The following is a 15503-nucleotide window of genomic DNA, read 5'->3' on the forward strand; positions in this document are numbered from 1 at the left end:
TTCATTTCTCTACACCTTTAGGTGTATAAAAGTCTTCAAAAGAATTTGTTATTTATCCCTCATCAATGATGTGTGAGAGATATTTATTCTTCTTTAATGCATGTGTAAGAGATATTTTTTCTCGTTAATGTTATGGACAATATGACACTCTAGCCACTTCTCTTCAGAAAATGACAAAACTCATGAGCTATAAAACTCTCTATGAATCCTTTAATAAAAAACAGTTTCATAATTTATATTTTTTACATCATATTTATTTTTAAAGTCTCTAAAAAATATACTTATTTAAGTATCGAAAAGTTCTCAAATCTATCAAAAGAGATATTTTGCAAGTATTGATTACCAATTATTATGGTCAAGGAAAATGAATCAAGTTATTAATTAAAAGATTAACTGATTATTCAAGATTAACATTATTACCAAGCTATTGGGTTTTTTTTTAAAAAAAAGAAAAATTAGCTTAAAGAATGCGAGCTTATTTCTTCATTTGCAATTCGGTATCTGCTTCAGTTTGAATTAGCTTTTGAGTTTATTTTCCATCAAGAGGCACTTTTTAAGTTGCTTAGATATACCCTTATGATTAATGAACGGCATAAATTATTATTTTTTGCGATTAAAAATCCGAAACCACCTTGAATCGCTTGAATCGCTGGGGATGAGGCTATGACATGGAAATTGAACTCATACATTAAAGCTTTCAATAATGGGTTTGAACTGTACTCCTTGATTGATGCATTGAAACACATCAGTACCCACTCCCAAAAAAAAACAAAAAAAAGATACAAGCAAGATGCTGATGCAAGTGAAAACGCTGAACTGCGCTTCGGCCAAACCAGCACAAAATGAAGAATTTTCTACTCTCTGAAGATAATATTGAAAAAATCGTACAGGTGTTTTGCTAGAGGCCCCACACGAGAGGTCCTCTCAACCCTCCCTATGCTCGTCGCTGTGAGGGACTCATCCTATTATCAGCTATGACAAAATCTAGAAACATCAAAACGTATCAGATCAGTGCACTGGGTAAAACCAACTTATAGTAGGAGCTAACTTCGGCAATTTCATCCCTCCTCATATGCAAGGAGTAACAACTGAAATAAATTTAATCTTTCCATGAATATGTTGTCTATCATCACTTGTCGATCCAATCCTTGAAGAGTAACATCATGTAGAGAGGTACATTTACAGTAGCAATGACTGTGACCATTTGGAATGTCCTCACTAGTCTGTGGATAATGATTTTTGTCTTTGATTTGCTGGTTCTATGTGATAGTTTATCAAATCCAGTATCTGCATTTATGTCTATGTTCATAGAAACTTCCATGTCCCGAGGAGCATTTTTTCTTGCAGTTGGGCGCATCACAGCATTACCCCTGCATCATAGAGAGAATGAGAGACATAAATCATATATAAAAACAGTAATTTCAATTAACATCCGCATATAACAAGTGCACAGGAGACTGCAAGTGCTATTCGTATTTAGTGCTATAAATAATTGAGATGATGTAGTAGTGAAAAACCTTTCCACTGAAGCTTTATCGCTTGGATGTAGAAGAGGGGTGTCGCGTGCTTTCTTTACAAGGTGCATCGATCCTTCTGCATCCCACATCATCTCATATTCACAATCCTCGTCTTCAGTTTTCTCTTTCGTCCCTTTGAACATGCTGCTATATAGTCTGATAGATGCCATTAAATCACTTAAGTGATGCCCAAAATCCACGCCACTTGTTGGCCACAAGAGGAGAGTAAGAAGGGTCAGAGCAAAGAGGGAAAGATACCTGACAATTCAGCAAGTAAACAAAAGGGGGCAAATAAATTTCTTGGCAGTAACCTTTTTGTTCTTTGCTTTTTGCATGGATAAACATTATTTCTGATAACACTATCTACCTCCCCAATCTATGCTAACTATGACTATTATGATCAGGAGGGAGGGTTACCATATGTAGATGTGTGTTTGCATTGGAAGAAAGCACAGCTGAGTCATCACTGCTGCTTCTGGGGCGGATATATTGGAACTTGCAGAGTTACTAGCAGATAACAGCATGAAAGATGGATACAAATTTCCCATCTGCCAACTTAATGTCCCTACAGTGTGCTGCATATTTTCATTAATCAAATATATTATCAGCAGAAGCGTATTTTCAAAAATCTGTCATATTATCAGAAAATTTATATATTCAAAAACATCAGGTGCTTACCTCCTTTACTGGCCCAAATTTTGACTCATGGGTCACTGAGCACTGGTCATGATCATGGCCAGATAAAACGAGTGCCTGCAGAAATCATACATATTATTCTGACATCTGCCCTTAACACATGCTATCAGTTTCAAACACATTTCTTCACTGGAGTTGAGGGAAATGTCGCAAACACAGAAACTCTTTCAGGCTTCTTGGACAAAAGGCCATAACATAATGCCAAGGTAGGTATAAGATGGATCCAGGAGATGATGAGTAACTTACAGGTTTGATCATATCCAGCAATTGGTTTGAAGATTCCTCGGTAAGATAATTCTGATACCTGCATCATCAGAACACTTGTTAAACCATAGCCCAAAAACATAATCAAGTTCTACAATTTGATGCAACCATCTGTCCCCATTTCAACAAGACAAATGATAAGAAGCTTACACAATTTCATGATTGTGAGCAGAATGTGAGATCCGCTGAAAATGAAACAGAAACTCAGAAAGGTAAGTTTCCAAGAGTTCACAGGAGTGCAAGCATTCAGATCATTAACCCTAAAGAAACATGAGAATCTCTTCGATGAACATGGAAAAAAAGGAGTATATAACACAAAAAACAGAGGATTTTTTTTTTACTTCACAAAAATTAACAAAACAAAAATACCTGATTGATGATCGGGGAACTACGATGAGGACCACAATAAGTATAATCCCGCCGATACAGGGGAATATGGCTCAACAATACCCTTGGAAGTAATTGAACATCTAAAGAAATGTCGGGAAAGAAAAACATGTGAATTGCTTTTAAGGGCAAGCACACACTTATCAATACAAATAATAGAGCGGAAAATCTTCTGGAAAATATCAAATACCGATGGAGGCATTTTTTATGAACTCCCAAGACATTGATGCCAGATTCCCTTGCGGCTGCCCTGGAGATTACACAAAATAGAATTGCACAATGACTCCTTTCCCTACAACCTTCAGTCCCATTTCTAATTCTATTGAAATATTTGTCTATACTTGCATGCTTAGAATAAAAATAATAGCCACTGTCATACATAAGCCATTCAATGCAGCCTCCAAGTAAAATTATCTCATGCATGATAATGCAAATAATGAGACATTATATGCTCCCACATCATAACTCATGATATTCCTGAAAGTTCAGTGAGTATTAGTCTGCAAGGGTCAGGTTTTAATGTTTCCTAGCATTGAACAGGGTTGTACCATTTTCATTCTCAGAAAATACAATATCATCAGTAAATGTCAGTGGTTTCTTGTCAAAATGGTTCTCTAACTGATTAGCCCAAAACCCACAATAAAATAATTGAGCATGAAGATTGGCATATTGCTTGCTCCACAAAAACTTCACTAATACAATTTACTAAAATCAATTAAACTTCTCACTTACAATGCCAAACCTCAACTACACCTAAGAAAGTGTCAAAAACGCTAATAGAGTTTCTTTCAAAAACCTAAAAAAATCTCTTAAAAAGTACTCACTACTGTTAACTACAGCTGCTGCTGCTGCCTTCTCACGTTTATTATTCTGCCACAATAGAAATATGTATATGCTAGAGGTGGGTCAGTTGGCTACAAAATCTAAACAAAAAAAGACAGTCTTCTTTCATCACCAGATAGTACACATAAGAGGTTTTTGGATGTGAGAAGATTTCTGTAAACCCATGCACCTATAACCAATTCAAGACAAATTTTCAATACTCTTCACCTTTTCTTGAATTGTGTCATATCAACTTGCACCAGATTAAACTGACAAAAAACATTTCACCTGGCTAACTTGACTTGCATGGTTGTAGGTATTGAGCAAGAGTGGGATTACAGAATTTAGTAGAGATACTTTGGTGGTGAAGAAATGAAGAATCGATTGTCAAGAATTCGTACAAGTTGATGAGAAGCACAATAGATATGGAATTTGGGGCGAGTCTTACAATAAGCAAAAGACAGTGAAGCGTCATTCCCATCCACGAAAAAGATTGAACATGGCAAAGTTAAGAAAGATATCCATGTTAATGAACATGGTAAGAAAGGTATCCATGTTAATGAACGTGGAGAAGTTAAGAAAGTGTAAGTCAAAAAAGGATATAGGAAATAAATTCATGTAAACAAACTCGAGGGAGTTTTCGAAATCCAATTCAAGCCAAGATGGAGATTGTTAAAAGTATGGCTTCATTTGATTGGTGGTTGCATGAACTTATCATTCATTTCACTACACACCAATACCTCTCACATATAAGTGCCTAATTTAACCATCATCTGTTGTTTTGCTTTATTTAGGTTCTGTAGCCATCTGACCCACTACGAGTATATTATATGTTTGGACAAAATGCAAAAGTTTTTTCATGGTGAAGAGTAAATGGCTTCTTTATTTTACCATCTAGAGTTTGGGAATCAACCGCAACAAACTCCACTTTTCCAATTGTAAACCGGCGGTTTCTGATCCCAAATTCTCCCTCATAGCGCTCAACCACCTGTACAAATAGTATAGAGTGACACTCAAAGAGCAAACCAAAAGGCAAATTAAAGAACATAACTAAGCCATTATCACAAAGTCTGTGATAATCTTTGACCAAATTGCAAATAAATCATCAATCAATTAAATAACATAAGACACAGGACTTTACTTAACACGGAAAATAAAGGAGAAGAACCAGAATTGATTAGAACAGATGCATCACAATAAAAGTCAGGGCAGTATAATGGTAATGAAATCATGCCAAATTACCTTTGGGTTATGAGAGCTGATACTTGCATAGCCAATATCATGGTTTCCAGGAATGAAGTAAACCTTGATGTTTCTAAGTATTCCATCGTCATTCAGCCCAAAAATGTGTTTAAATCGATGTAAAGATTCCTGCCATCTTATCAGTTAAAAAAATGTCAAGGGCATTCCTCACCAGAAAACCGAAGACAAGAATAAAAAGTGAATATTGGAATAAAGATGAAGGGGAAAAGCCACTAACATAAAAGTCATGCATTAACATGTTTTTGATGGAAATATCCAAAATCAAGTTTAAATGCACGCATAATCTACAACAACGAAGAGAAATAGAGATTTGGTGGCCTTACTCTTCATCTGATAAAAAAGGCCCCCCATCAAAGTAATCGCCGAGAAACAAGACGACATTGGGTTTGAAAGGGAGGATAGATGCAAAGAATGCGCGGCGCATGTATAAATCAGCATAGAACTTCACAGTCTCCAAAAGAAATGATTTTGGAGGTAGACCAATGGAGGTTTTGTCCATTAGCTGTCAAGGATTGAAATCTTAGCCTCTAAAACCCCAGGAAAAAAAAAAATTACATGTTTGATAATCTAATTCAAGAAGAAAACTCACCTGTTGGTCTGTTACGACAGCAACCTTAACATAATCCGAGGGAGATTGAACCCCATTTATCTGAAACATAATGAATAAATTTACATGATATTGTCAATGCAGCTAATGAGAGTTTTGCATTTAAAATAATGATCACACGAATTCAGATTTTGAGACCCAGACTATATTTCGTACTGTTAAAAAAGAATAAAAAGGAAAATCGAAATTCTAAAGAAAGAAATTATAATTGACTAGAGATCTAACAAGCCCGTCATCATCAATTATTTATGGAGAGAAGCAAAAATAAAATAATAACAGGAAATAAATGTTTGTTGAAAGTAAAAGGAAAGAATTACGGTAGAAGTAGGAGGAGAGGAAAGATGAGGCCAGGAACAAGAGGATTGAAATGGAAGCCAGAAGGCAAACATCTCGCCGTAGAGCAGAGTGAAAACCCATATCCCGCACAGTACCAACGTCAATTTGTGATGCTGCTTCATTTCTCAATCTACTTCCTCCCTTCCTTCCTGGTAGAATTGTCTGCTACTGAACAGTTGACTTGTGCGACACCTAAAAGGGAAGGACTCCAGAAACCAGAGGGGTCATCACTCATCAAGCAGATCGTTGGTTGTAGCTGGTAACTTGTAACAAAATGAAAAAAAGAAAAAAAAAGGAAGTTCTGATCGGTCGAAAGACACCTTCACTTTCGGTCAAACATAAAAGCCCCTCATCTTTCAATTCTCTAATTTTAATTCCTCAAACTATTAGTTCGGGGGTAATGCTATATTTGACATTACGGTACAATTATGTTTTTAAGTTTTTAATTATTATATATATATATCTCGTTTTAATATGTCAAAATAAATTTTAAAAAATAAAATAATATGTATTATTTTAATATATTTTTAAATAAAAAAACATTTTAAAAAAATAATTAACAAATTCTAACAAAATAAATTAAATTGAATTGAAAATAAAGAGTTCCAAAGATAATAAAAGAGTATGGATAATTCTAGTATAGTTATCAGGGCTTCATGATAAGTTGACTAGTGACCTGCATGATTTGGGGTACTAGTCAAGTTTGAATAAAAAAATAAACTTGAGCTTGTAATTAGCTCAAAGAAAATCATCTAATTTGTTAGATCAATCTGAGTAACCTGGTAAAATCTAGAAGAAACTGTTTTTTTTAATCAAGGCAGAGACCCTTTCCCTTTTTTTTTTTTTTTACATGGTCACATCTCAAGATGCAAGTCTGATTCCCCTTTTTAACATGTTTTTTCACTTCTTCCAGTCCCGGGAATGGGCAACATTTTTCTATAACAAGCTGGAAAACTAAATCTATGGGATGGCAATGCAGGATAAGCATGTGGTTTTGGTCAAGGAGGGGCAATAATAAAAAAAATTAGTGATTGAAGTTAATGGAGGGACAAAAACAATTTTTCACATTTTTCACATCTCAGGATAAGCATAGGTGTTGTCTCTTGCTTGATATAACCTCAAGCATCCGAGTCTATCATTCTTTTCTTGTTAGTTATTAACTTATATTAAAATTCACTATATAAACACTAAAAAAATATTTTATGAGATTGGAAACCCATTAATGTGTGTGTATTATGTTCACAAAAAAAAGATTGTGTTTTTTCAATGTGACATAGTAAACTTGTATGATTTAAATACTTCAACTTAAAATAATAAAATAATATCTTTTTAATGTATGATAAAAAACCTTTTGAAATAATCTTTTAAATTTCATTATTTATAACATGTATAGCCTACATTCATATGAATTGTTTTTTAACCTTTTCATGTGGGATATTAAAACCTTAAATATATATTTTTTAATTTTTTCAGGTTGACCCGAGTCAACCTGTATGACTTGAGACCCAACCCCTTGGTTTAGTTGATCCCCAGGCCAGGTTTAATAACTTTGAATTCTAGTCAATTTTCATATCAGGTTACACCGGAAGCCGAGAGATTTACCTAAAATTACTAAAAGAGCATAGCTAGTGGCAGAACCATACATAAAACAAAAATTTAATCTCTCTTTTTTATAAGAGAAGTCGTCGGCCATGAGAAAGAAAAAAAAGCTTCCTTCCTTCTTCTTCTTTTGTTCTTACATCGAAAATCCTTTAAGAAAACTAATTTTTTGGATAACATAAGTGGGTTATTGGGTTTTAAATACATAAACATGAGATTTGAGAGAGAATTAAGTGAGAGAAAAGTTGAGTTAGAATGAAAAAGGAAGGTTTCAAGTTAGAGTGAAAATTAACTGAAAGGTATTTAAAATTCAAATAATCAATAATTAAAGTGTTTTAAACTAATTTATCCAGGTTTAGGTGAAGTTTAGATGATTTTGACAATTCTTAAATCTTTGAGTTAGGGTTCATTGTTAAAATTTGAGAAATTGTAAAATTGGTAGTAATTAAAGTGATTAGGTTGGAATAAGTTCTAACAGATACAAAATCATAGAAATGAATAAGGAATCATGGTAGCAAAGGGTTCCTATAGCCAACCAAATTGTGTTGTATTAGGGAATTTATGTAATTGGGCAAATGCTTATTAATTGTATATAATTAATGTAAATTATTAAAATGATTATACTTGGAGATGAATGAGTTTATTTCATCTAATTTTATTTGAGTTTTTAGCATACTCTGAATTTGTTTGTGGTGATTGTCATTAGTTAAAATCATGGAAGAAAAGAGGCTTGAAGGGCAGCCATGTATATGGTCTTGGGAGAATTGAATAATTGATGATAAATCTTTATAAATTATGATAAATATTGTATGTATTAATGAGATGGTGATGATTGGAAAAGAATGGTTGGTTATATTCATTGAAATTGAAATTTAGTATGTTTACTTATTAGAAATTGAAATTTAATTGAAGCTAAGGTTTGATTTAAATCATATATATATATATATATAAGGTTAAAAGAAAATAATTATAATGATGAATTATGTAGATGAGATTAAAATAATATGAATATTAATGTATACGATGAAAGTGATGAGATATTGATAGTTGCTTTTAAAAAAGAAGAGGTACCATGAACAAGATTATTTGTGGTTAGAGGAGCTCATGTAGCTATAGAAGTAGGTAGATGCGTGATACTTTATTCTTATAAATTTTGTATAATTTCAATTTAATTCTATGTGTTGTTATGCTTGTAACAGAAAAATAAAAATAAAAATGAAATATGGGATGGAAATTGTAGTAAGATGGAAATGAAAGGGAAAGGGAAAAATGTTAGTTTTTTTTTAATTTAATAATAGAATTGTAATATTTAATAAGAATTTCTTAGTTCTTAATTAAATATAATGATAATCTTGTAAATAATATGAATTTTATGTTGATTTTTTTCCAACAAGAATGTAAATTATTATATGACTTATAAATTATAAGAAGTATATTATATTTTTTGAAAAAAATTAAACTGTAAGATGTAAGATGATTAAGATTATTTTTTTATATTTATCACCTTCAAGATTATGAAATCCCATATTTTTACACGAAAATCATATTTTTTTAGAAAGAAAATCACAATTTTTTGGTACGTAAGAAATATTAAATCTAGGAATGACAATTTAATCTGAATACAATGTATTCTAATGCAACTTGAATGGGTAGATTTTTTTGGATTGATGGATTATAAATAGGGTATAAATATTGTCAAATTCGACCTAAAACTCTCTCAAACCTAACCTAAAATATATATTTATATTATATAAATATATTTATAGAATATTTAGATTTTTTAATACAATATGATATATACAAATCTTAATATATATTGACATAAAACACACACATATATATATATATATATATATATATATATATATATGAATAATATTTATCATTTTATCATATAATATACTTTTACATACTTCAAATATATATATATATATGTCAACCATTTTTTTTATTGATTAATAAAAAATAGTAGATAATGGATACTTATTGGATATCCGAAACCCGATGAATAATTTATGGATATCTAAATTTCTTACCTAATGGATAATGAATAAAGCAAAGTTTTGAAACCTGACCCAGTGGTCGATCCGGCCTAAGGCCCGGGTCACAGGTTTTTTCCATGTCACCAGGTTTTGACCGGGTCACTCAGGTCAACCTTATTTTTTTTATAAATCAAAACGATATTATTTTGGTAAAAAACAAAAAAAATCAACGAGTTACAACAGGTTTTTTGATCGGGTCAATCGGCCAAGTCACCCGGGATTATGACTTCCTTTTTTTTATTAAACTCGGCCTAGTTCCAGCCGTGGATTCCGAGTCGATCTGTCAGGCAGTCTGGATTTCAAAACTATAAAATAAAATATGAATACTAAGAAATTCAATCCAATCCACATTACTCATTGATATTCATAGTGAAATCCTTGATGGTTGGTATAATAGTCAAGAAATTTTTTTTCTTGATTATTTGAATTCAAATCTTAGATAAACAACTAAAAAATTTATTAAATCTCTATTAATGCAACTGATTGGTAATAAGAGGTGTGTTTTTAAAATTGTTTTTTTTTTAAAAAAATTAGTTGTGATTGAGACGGAAACTAATTTAAAGATAGATTTTGTTTGCGGGGATATTATAATATTAAGTGGTTGGCTGAAAGCAAAGAAAGTTTATTTTATTTTTTTGTCTTGAGTTCAACACTTAAAAAAATCTATGAATGCTTTACAATAATATATATTTTTAAGATTGTTCGAAATTGACTATCGACTATTAAAATTCGAAGACATCTTTTATTAAAAAAATAAAAATAAATGTGATATTATGGGACACGTGGCATTCGCTATCTGACTTTTGCACCCACCTTTTTTCTTCTGTAAAGACAGTGTTCAGTGTTAAAATAATATTTTATTATTATTTTTTAAAATTTGTTTTTTTTAATATTAGTATATTAAAACAATTTAAAAATATTATTTTAAAAAAAAACCCCGTAAACAAACAAACAGGATAAAAGACCCTATTTACACCTTAAAAAACATAAAACAAAGAATAAATTTTCTCCAGGTAGCGATCTGCCTATATATATATATATATATATGGAAACATGAGATTGAGATGGCTGTCTTTGTCATTGCATTACAACATTAATGCTATAAATATATGTGGCCTCTCAAAGTTGCAACAACAATGGTAGACCAATCAAGAACAGACTCTCCCATGACCTAAACACTTGACTTTCATCATCAACACTTTTTTCTCTCCTTTTCTCCTGCTCTCGAGCACCACATTGCATTATCTGCTTCTTTCTCTTGCAAACTTGTATCCATGTAATGCTCCTGGCTGGAGGCCGGGTGGCATTTCCTAAGCAGGTGACCTGCTTGTTTTAATGCCTACTTCGCAAATGTTTGACGAGGGCATAAGCAGCAATGAGTCTGTTTCATTAAGGTAAGTGATTATGCTTCCCCTTTTCTCCCTCTTTTTGTGATTAACGTGTATTAGCCAACATAACTTCCTGAACTTAATATATTTTTTCCTCCTCTACATTGTTTACAAGATGGGTTCCTCCCAATCTGTCATTTGTGCACTGGACTAATTCTCCTCCAGGCATGCGTTATATCTCGTCAGATATGTTATTGGAGTGCCCCTCTTGCCTCCATGGTTGTTGTTAATATATCTGTTGTACTGGAAAAAAAAAAACTAATATTGACAACATTTTTCAAATGACTATGGTCAGTGGCAAATAGAAGGCAAATGAATGTAGATTGTTTCAGTTATAAACAATGCAGTGCAGTGATACGGGTAAATTAAGAATGAGCATAAGTAGTTTGCAGTGTTTTAGGCTAGAAGTTTCTGATTTATGGGCTAGGTGATAGGTTGCTTGTATTGGAGATGAAATTACAGTCATATGACTACATCTTTAACTTAACTTGTAGATTCCTCTGCTAACAACTTATCATTAATTGCAATTGCTTTTTCTGTACGTCTATAAACCTATAGGATAGGGGGCAGATATCCATTTACATCAGAAAACAATGGAAAAAAACCCCTCATATTATGTGCAATTGTACATTTTGGTTTAATTTATGTTGAAGAGCATTTTCCACTAACCCTTATTTTCATTTCTGTGTGAGCCAACATTCTTGAGCCAATCAACAACTTCCTTGATGGTTGGTCTCTTGAAAGGATTCTGGCTAACGCACATGCAGGCCACATCTAGTATTTGCAGCATCTCGTCATCAAAACCCTTTCCTCTCAGGAGAGGATCAAAGATCTCTTCTTGTTTACCCTCATTTCTCCTTTGCTGCACCCAGCCAACCAATTCTCTTGACATCTTTGGCTTGAATACCTCCATAGGTCTCTTTCCAGTCAGCAGTTCAAGCATAACAACTCCAAAACTGTATATATCTCCCCTCAAAGTGGCTACCCATGCTTGCCCATACTCAGGAGGAATATAACCCAGAGTTCCAACAAGCTCGGTTGTAACATGAGTTTGGTAAGGCAGAATCAACCGGGACAATCCAAAATCTGCTACGTGTGCTTCGAACTTCTCGTCAAGGAGGATGTTGCTGGATTTGATGTCACGATGCACAATATGAGGCTCACATATCTGGTGCATGTAAGCCAGACCACAACCTACTCCCCTTGCAATCTTAAGTCTAGTGGGCCAATCTAGTTGGGATGCACCATCGGTCTTCTCATGCAACCAGTAATCCAAACTCCCATTGTCCATGAACGAATATATAAGCAAGCGACATCCCTCATGCACACAATAGCCTTGCAGGGAAACCAGGTTTTCATGTTGGGCTGTGGAAAGTGCCTCTACCTCTGCTCTGAATTCTCTTTCCATCAGACCCAAGTCTCCCGAGAGTTTCTTGACAGCCAGCTTGCTCCCATCTCCTAATGTTGCCTTATACACCAAACCAAAACCCCCACAACCAACAATGTTTGCCTGATTAAAATTGTCAGTGGCTTTCAAGAGTTCAGAAATGGTTAGATCCTTGATCTCATTAGTATTACTTGGGAACAGTACAACTAAGCTGGCATCCTTGTCACCCTCTGGAGGAAATCCAGAGTTGATGGAAATTGTATCCAACTCAGTGTTGTCAGTGTCCCCTCCAGGAATGATCCTTCTCTTGGACAATATCCACAGCGCTAACACAGCAATAAATAAACCAGTGCCGAAACAGATACCGATGACAAGTCCGATGACAAGTTTTATGTTTGTGCTTTTATGAGGAGCTGAAGTATGGTTGGTTCCTGGTGAACTGGAACAAGATCGCTGCAAAACCTGACCACATGACCATTGATTCCCTGTAAAGCTGGAACTAGGGAAAGTATCAAACTGACCTCCAGATGGTATAGGTCCTTGAAGATCATTATTGGCAACACTGAACGAAGACAAGAAATGGAGACCTTTGAGTGAAGTAGGAATTTCTCCGGACAAAAGGTTTCCTGAGAGATCCAATTTCTCCAAGTTAGCGAGGTTTGATAATTCATCTGGAATGTTTCCAGAGAATCTGTTATCACTGAGATCCAACACATGAAGGAACTTCAGTTGGCCAATCTGTACAGGGATATTGCCACTGAGGTTGTTGTTTCCAAGGTATATAGCCGGTGGCAGGTTAGAGAGCTGATTGTACTGCAAATTGGTAGCATTTGTGGGCATGACAAACACGGGCAACTCTAGATAACTTCTGTCCAGTTGTTTAATAACTTCTTGCGATCTTAGTGTTTCCAATCCCGTGAGTTTCGAAGGAAATTCTCCTGAAAGAAGGTTATTAGACAAGTCTAAGTAGAAAAGGCTTGAAAGATTATCCAGCCAACCAGGAATTGAACCTCTGATTTGATTGTAAGACAGGTCTATGACCTGTAGGCTACTGATGTTGGCTAGCCAGGATGGCACTTGACCAGAGAGTTTGCAACGACCTAGGGCCAAAACCTGGAGATTTTGGAATCCAGTAGAGTCTAATGCATTTCCATCGTCTAGTATACCTTCACTCATAGTATTATTGGAGAGGATGAGGGTAGTGAGGCTCTTGCAACCCATCAGAATTCGGATAGCCCCAGTAATGTTAGTTAAGTTGTTGGCGGAAATTGAGAGAAAAGATAAAGATCGTAGCGCTAGTATGTCAGGTAAGATCTGTCCCTCTATCTGATTACTGGCAAGTCTAACTGCAACTAGTGATGTGCATGAGTAGAGGCTAGTGGGAAAGGTACCTGTAAACTTGTTGTTACCAAGATCGAGGGTGCTAAGATTGCGGAGTGTGGAGAAATCGGAGTCAGAGAGATTTCCTGCCAAGAAATTGACCCGCAGATTCAATTTTACTAGATTAGTACAGTTCATCAGAGATGGAGGCAGAGGACCTGTGAGCGAGTTAATGTGAAGCAGCAACTGTTCCAACTTGGAGAGCTTGCCTATATCCCGGGGTATCCTGCCACCCAACTGATTGGAGTACAGCTCAAGAACCTTGAGACTAGTGAGATTGACCACAGCATCACTGATTTGACCAGAGAGGTGGTTGACAGGTAATGAGAAATGTACAAGTGAGGTTGCTTTGTAAAGATCATCAGGAATCATCCCCGAGAGATTATTGAAACCAGCACGGAATATCTCAAGTTTGGAACATTCCCCAAATCCTGGAGTGAGGTTCCCGCTGAAATCGTTGTTGGAGAAGTCAAGGAGGGTCGTGGAACCAGAAGAAATGTTGCAGATGTTGGAAGGAATTTGGCCTGCGAAGCTGTTATTGCTAACATTGAGTCTAGTCAAATTCCAAGCTGTCTGGAGAAATGAGTTGGATTGACATAATTCCCCATAGAAGTGGTTGCTAGACAAGTCCACTATCTTGATACGGATAAGGTTATTAGTATCAAGGGATGGTATTTCACCTTCGAGACGGTTGTAGCTGAGATCAAGAACCTGGAGGCTTCTGAGTGAGGAAAAGAATCTAACAGGTAGAGAACCATACAGGCGATTATGTGAAAGATTGAGGTGTGTAAGACTCGTGAGATTGGCAAGAGATGGAGCGAGGGTGCCATTAAGGTCTCTGAAAGGTAGAGAAAGACTGGTTACTCGACCATCTGCAGTTCCATCACAATCAACTCCTTCCCAGAGGCAGCAATCAGTGGAATGACCCCAATTCAAAGGAGAAGAAGATGATAAACGGGATAAGAAGAACAAGAGAGAGTGATGATCATCTTGATTGCAGACAGTTGTGGCATGGCAAGGGGGCAGTAGCAATAGTATTAAAATTAGAAGAAGAGATAAGAACATGACCGAGGAGGAGGAGGAGGAGGAGGTTCTAGGTCTTTGAATTATGATGAGTGGATATGTCAAGCCAGGCAGAGAAGTAAGGCTGTCTTTCTTGACCATTATTATCACCATCATTTAAGTTGAAGGGACCGAAATAGTGGAGCAAGAAAAAGACATAAGGAGAAGAAGCAGGAGGTGGGGGTAAAGGAGATGATTGAAGAAGAAGAAGAAGAAGAAGAGACGGTCAAGTACATGGTTATCGTCTATCTGGTAGACCTTGTAGGATATACAAAGATGTTAGATTGCAATCGAACTCCTCATTGACCCAACGAAAGAGAAAGAGAAGGGAAGAAGAGAGTGCGGGGGTGACGTTAGGTCATTTGATATTTTAGTGGCAAGTACATAGTATAAAATATTAATAAACAAAAAGGAGAGAAGAGAAGGCTGTATCATTACAATTATGAATCTCTAATATCGTTTACTTTTGGGGCGGCTGCTAGTGGCTGGCGGTGCTATTTGTGGTGATGATGATTGATTTATGACCAATGGCCACAAAGCGTGTTCAAAAACTCCATAATCTCAAGAGCTTATCATGCCTTCCAACTCCACACAACTTCGATCGTCTCTCTTCTCAACTGATTATTCTCTCTCTCTTTTTTCTTCTTTTCTATGCCCCCAACCCCACTCTCTGCTCTAATATTGTATTGTGTGATGGGCACGGTTACCATTGCTGATCCTGTCAATGACCCTCAAGAATTCTAACAGCTTCTT

The 15503-nt window shown here is 35.2% G+C and overlaps 2 protein-coding genes across 3 annotated transcripts; both read right to left on the reverse strand.

The window, feature by feature from the left end:
• Positions 1–843: 843 nt before the first annotated feature.
• On the reverse strand, positions 844–6267 carry LOC133675801 (uncharacterized protein C630.12). Of its 2 annotated transcripts, none has more exons than XM_062097296.1 (13): positions 5874–6267; positions 5539–5598; positions 5273–5451; positions 4929–5064; positions 4578–4674; positions 3055–3114; positions 2847–2947; positions 2628–2662; positions 2460–2517; positions 2196–2270; positions 1935–2092; positions 1518–1721; positions 844–1370 (listed from the first exon to the last, which is right to left on the reverse strand). In XM_062097296.1, exons 1-13 carry the CDS (start codon positions 6012–6014, stop codon positions 1130–1132), a joined length of 1545 nt encoding a protein of 514 aa, XP_061953280.1. In that variant the 5' UTR covers positions 6015–6267; the 3' UTR covers positions 844–1129. The 2 variants fall into 2 exon arrangements, with proteins under 2 accessions (XP_061953280.1, XP_061953271.1); XM_062097287.1 differs by having other exon boundaries at positions 1518–1775.
• Positions 6268–10598: 4331 nt separating this feature from the next.
• Positions 10599–15142, reverse strand: LOC133676335 (tyrosine-sulfated glycopeptide receptor 1-like). The gene is made up of 2 exons (XM_062098002.1): positions 11591–15142; positions 10599–11164 (listed from the first exon to the last, which is right to left on the reverse strand). Exons 1-2 carry the CDS (start codon positions 14865–14867, stop codon positions 11148–11150), a joined length of 3294 nt encoding a protein of 1097 aa, XP_061953986.1. The 5' UTR covers positions 14868–15142; the 3' UTR covers positions 10599–11147.
• Positions 15143–15503: the final 361 nt, after the last annotated feature.

The sequence above is a fragment of the Populus nigra genome, chromosome 1 (genome assembly GCF_951802175.1).
Source record: "Populus nigra chromosome 1, ddPopNigr1.1, whole genome shotgun sequence".
In the NCBI taxonomy this organism is placed as follows: Eukaryota; Viridiplantae; Streptophyta; class Magnoliopsida; order Malpighiales; family Salicaceae; genus Populus; species Populus nigra.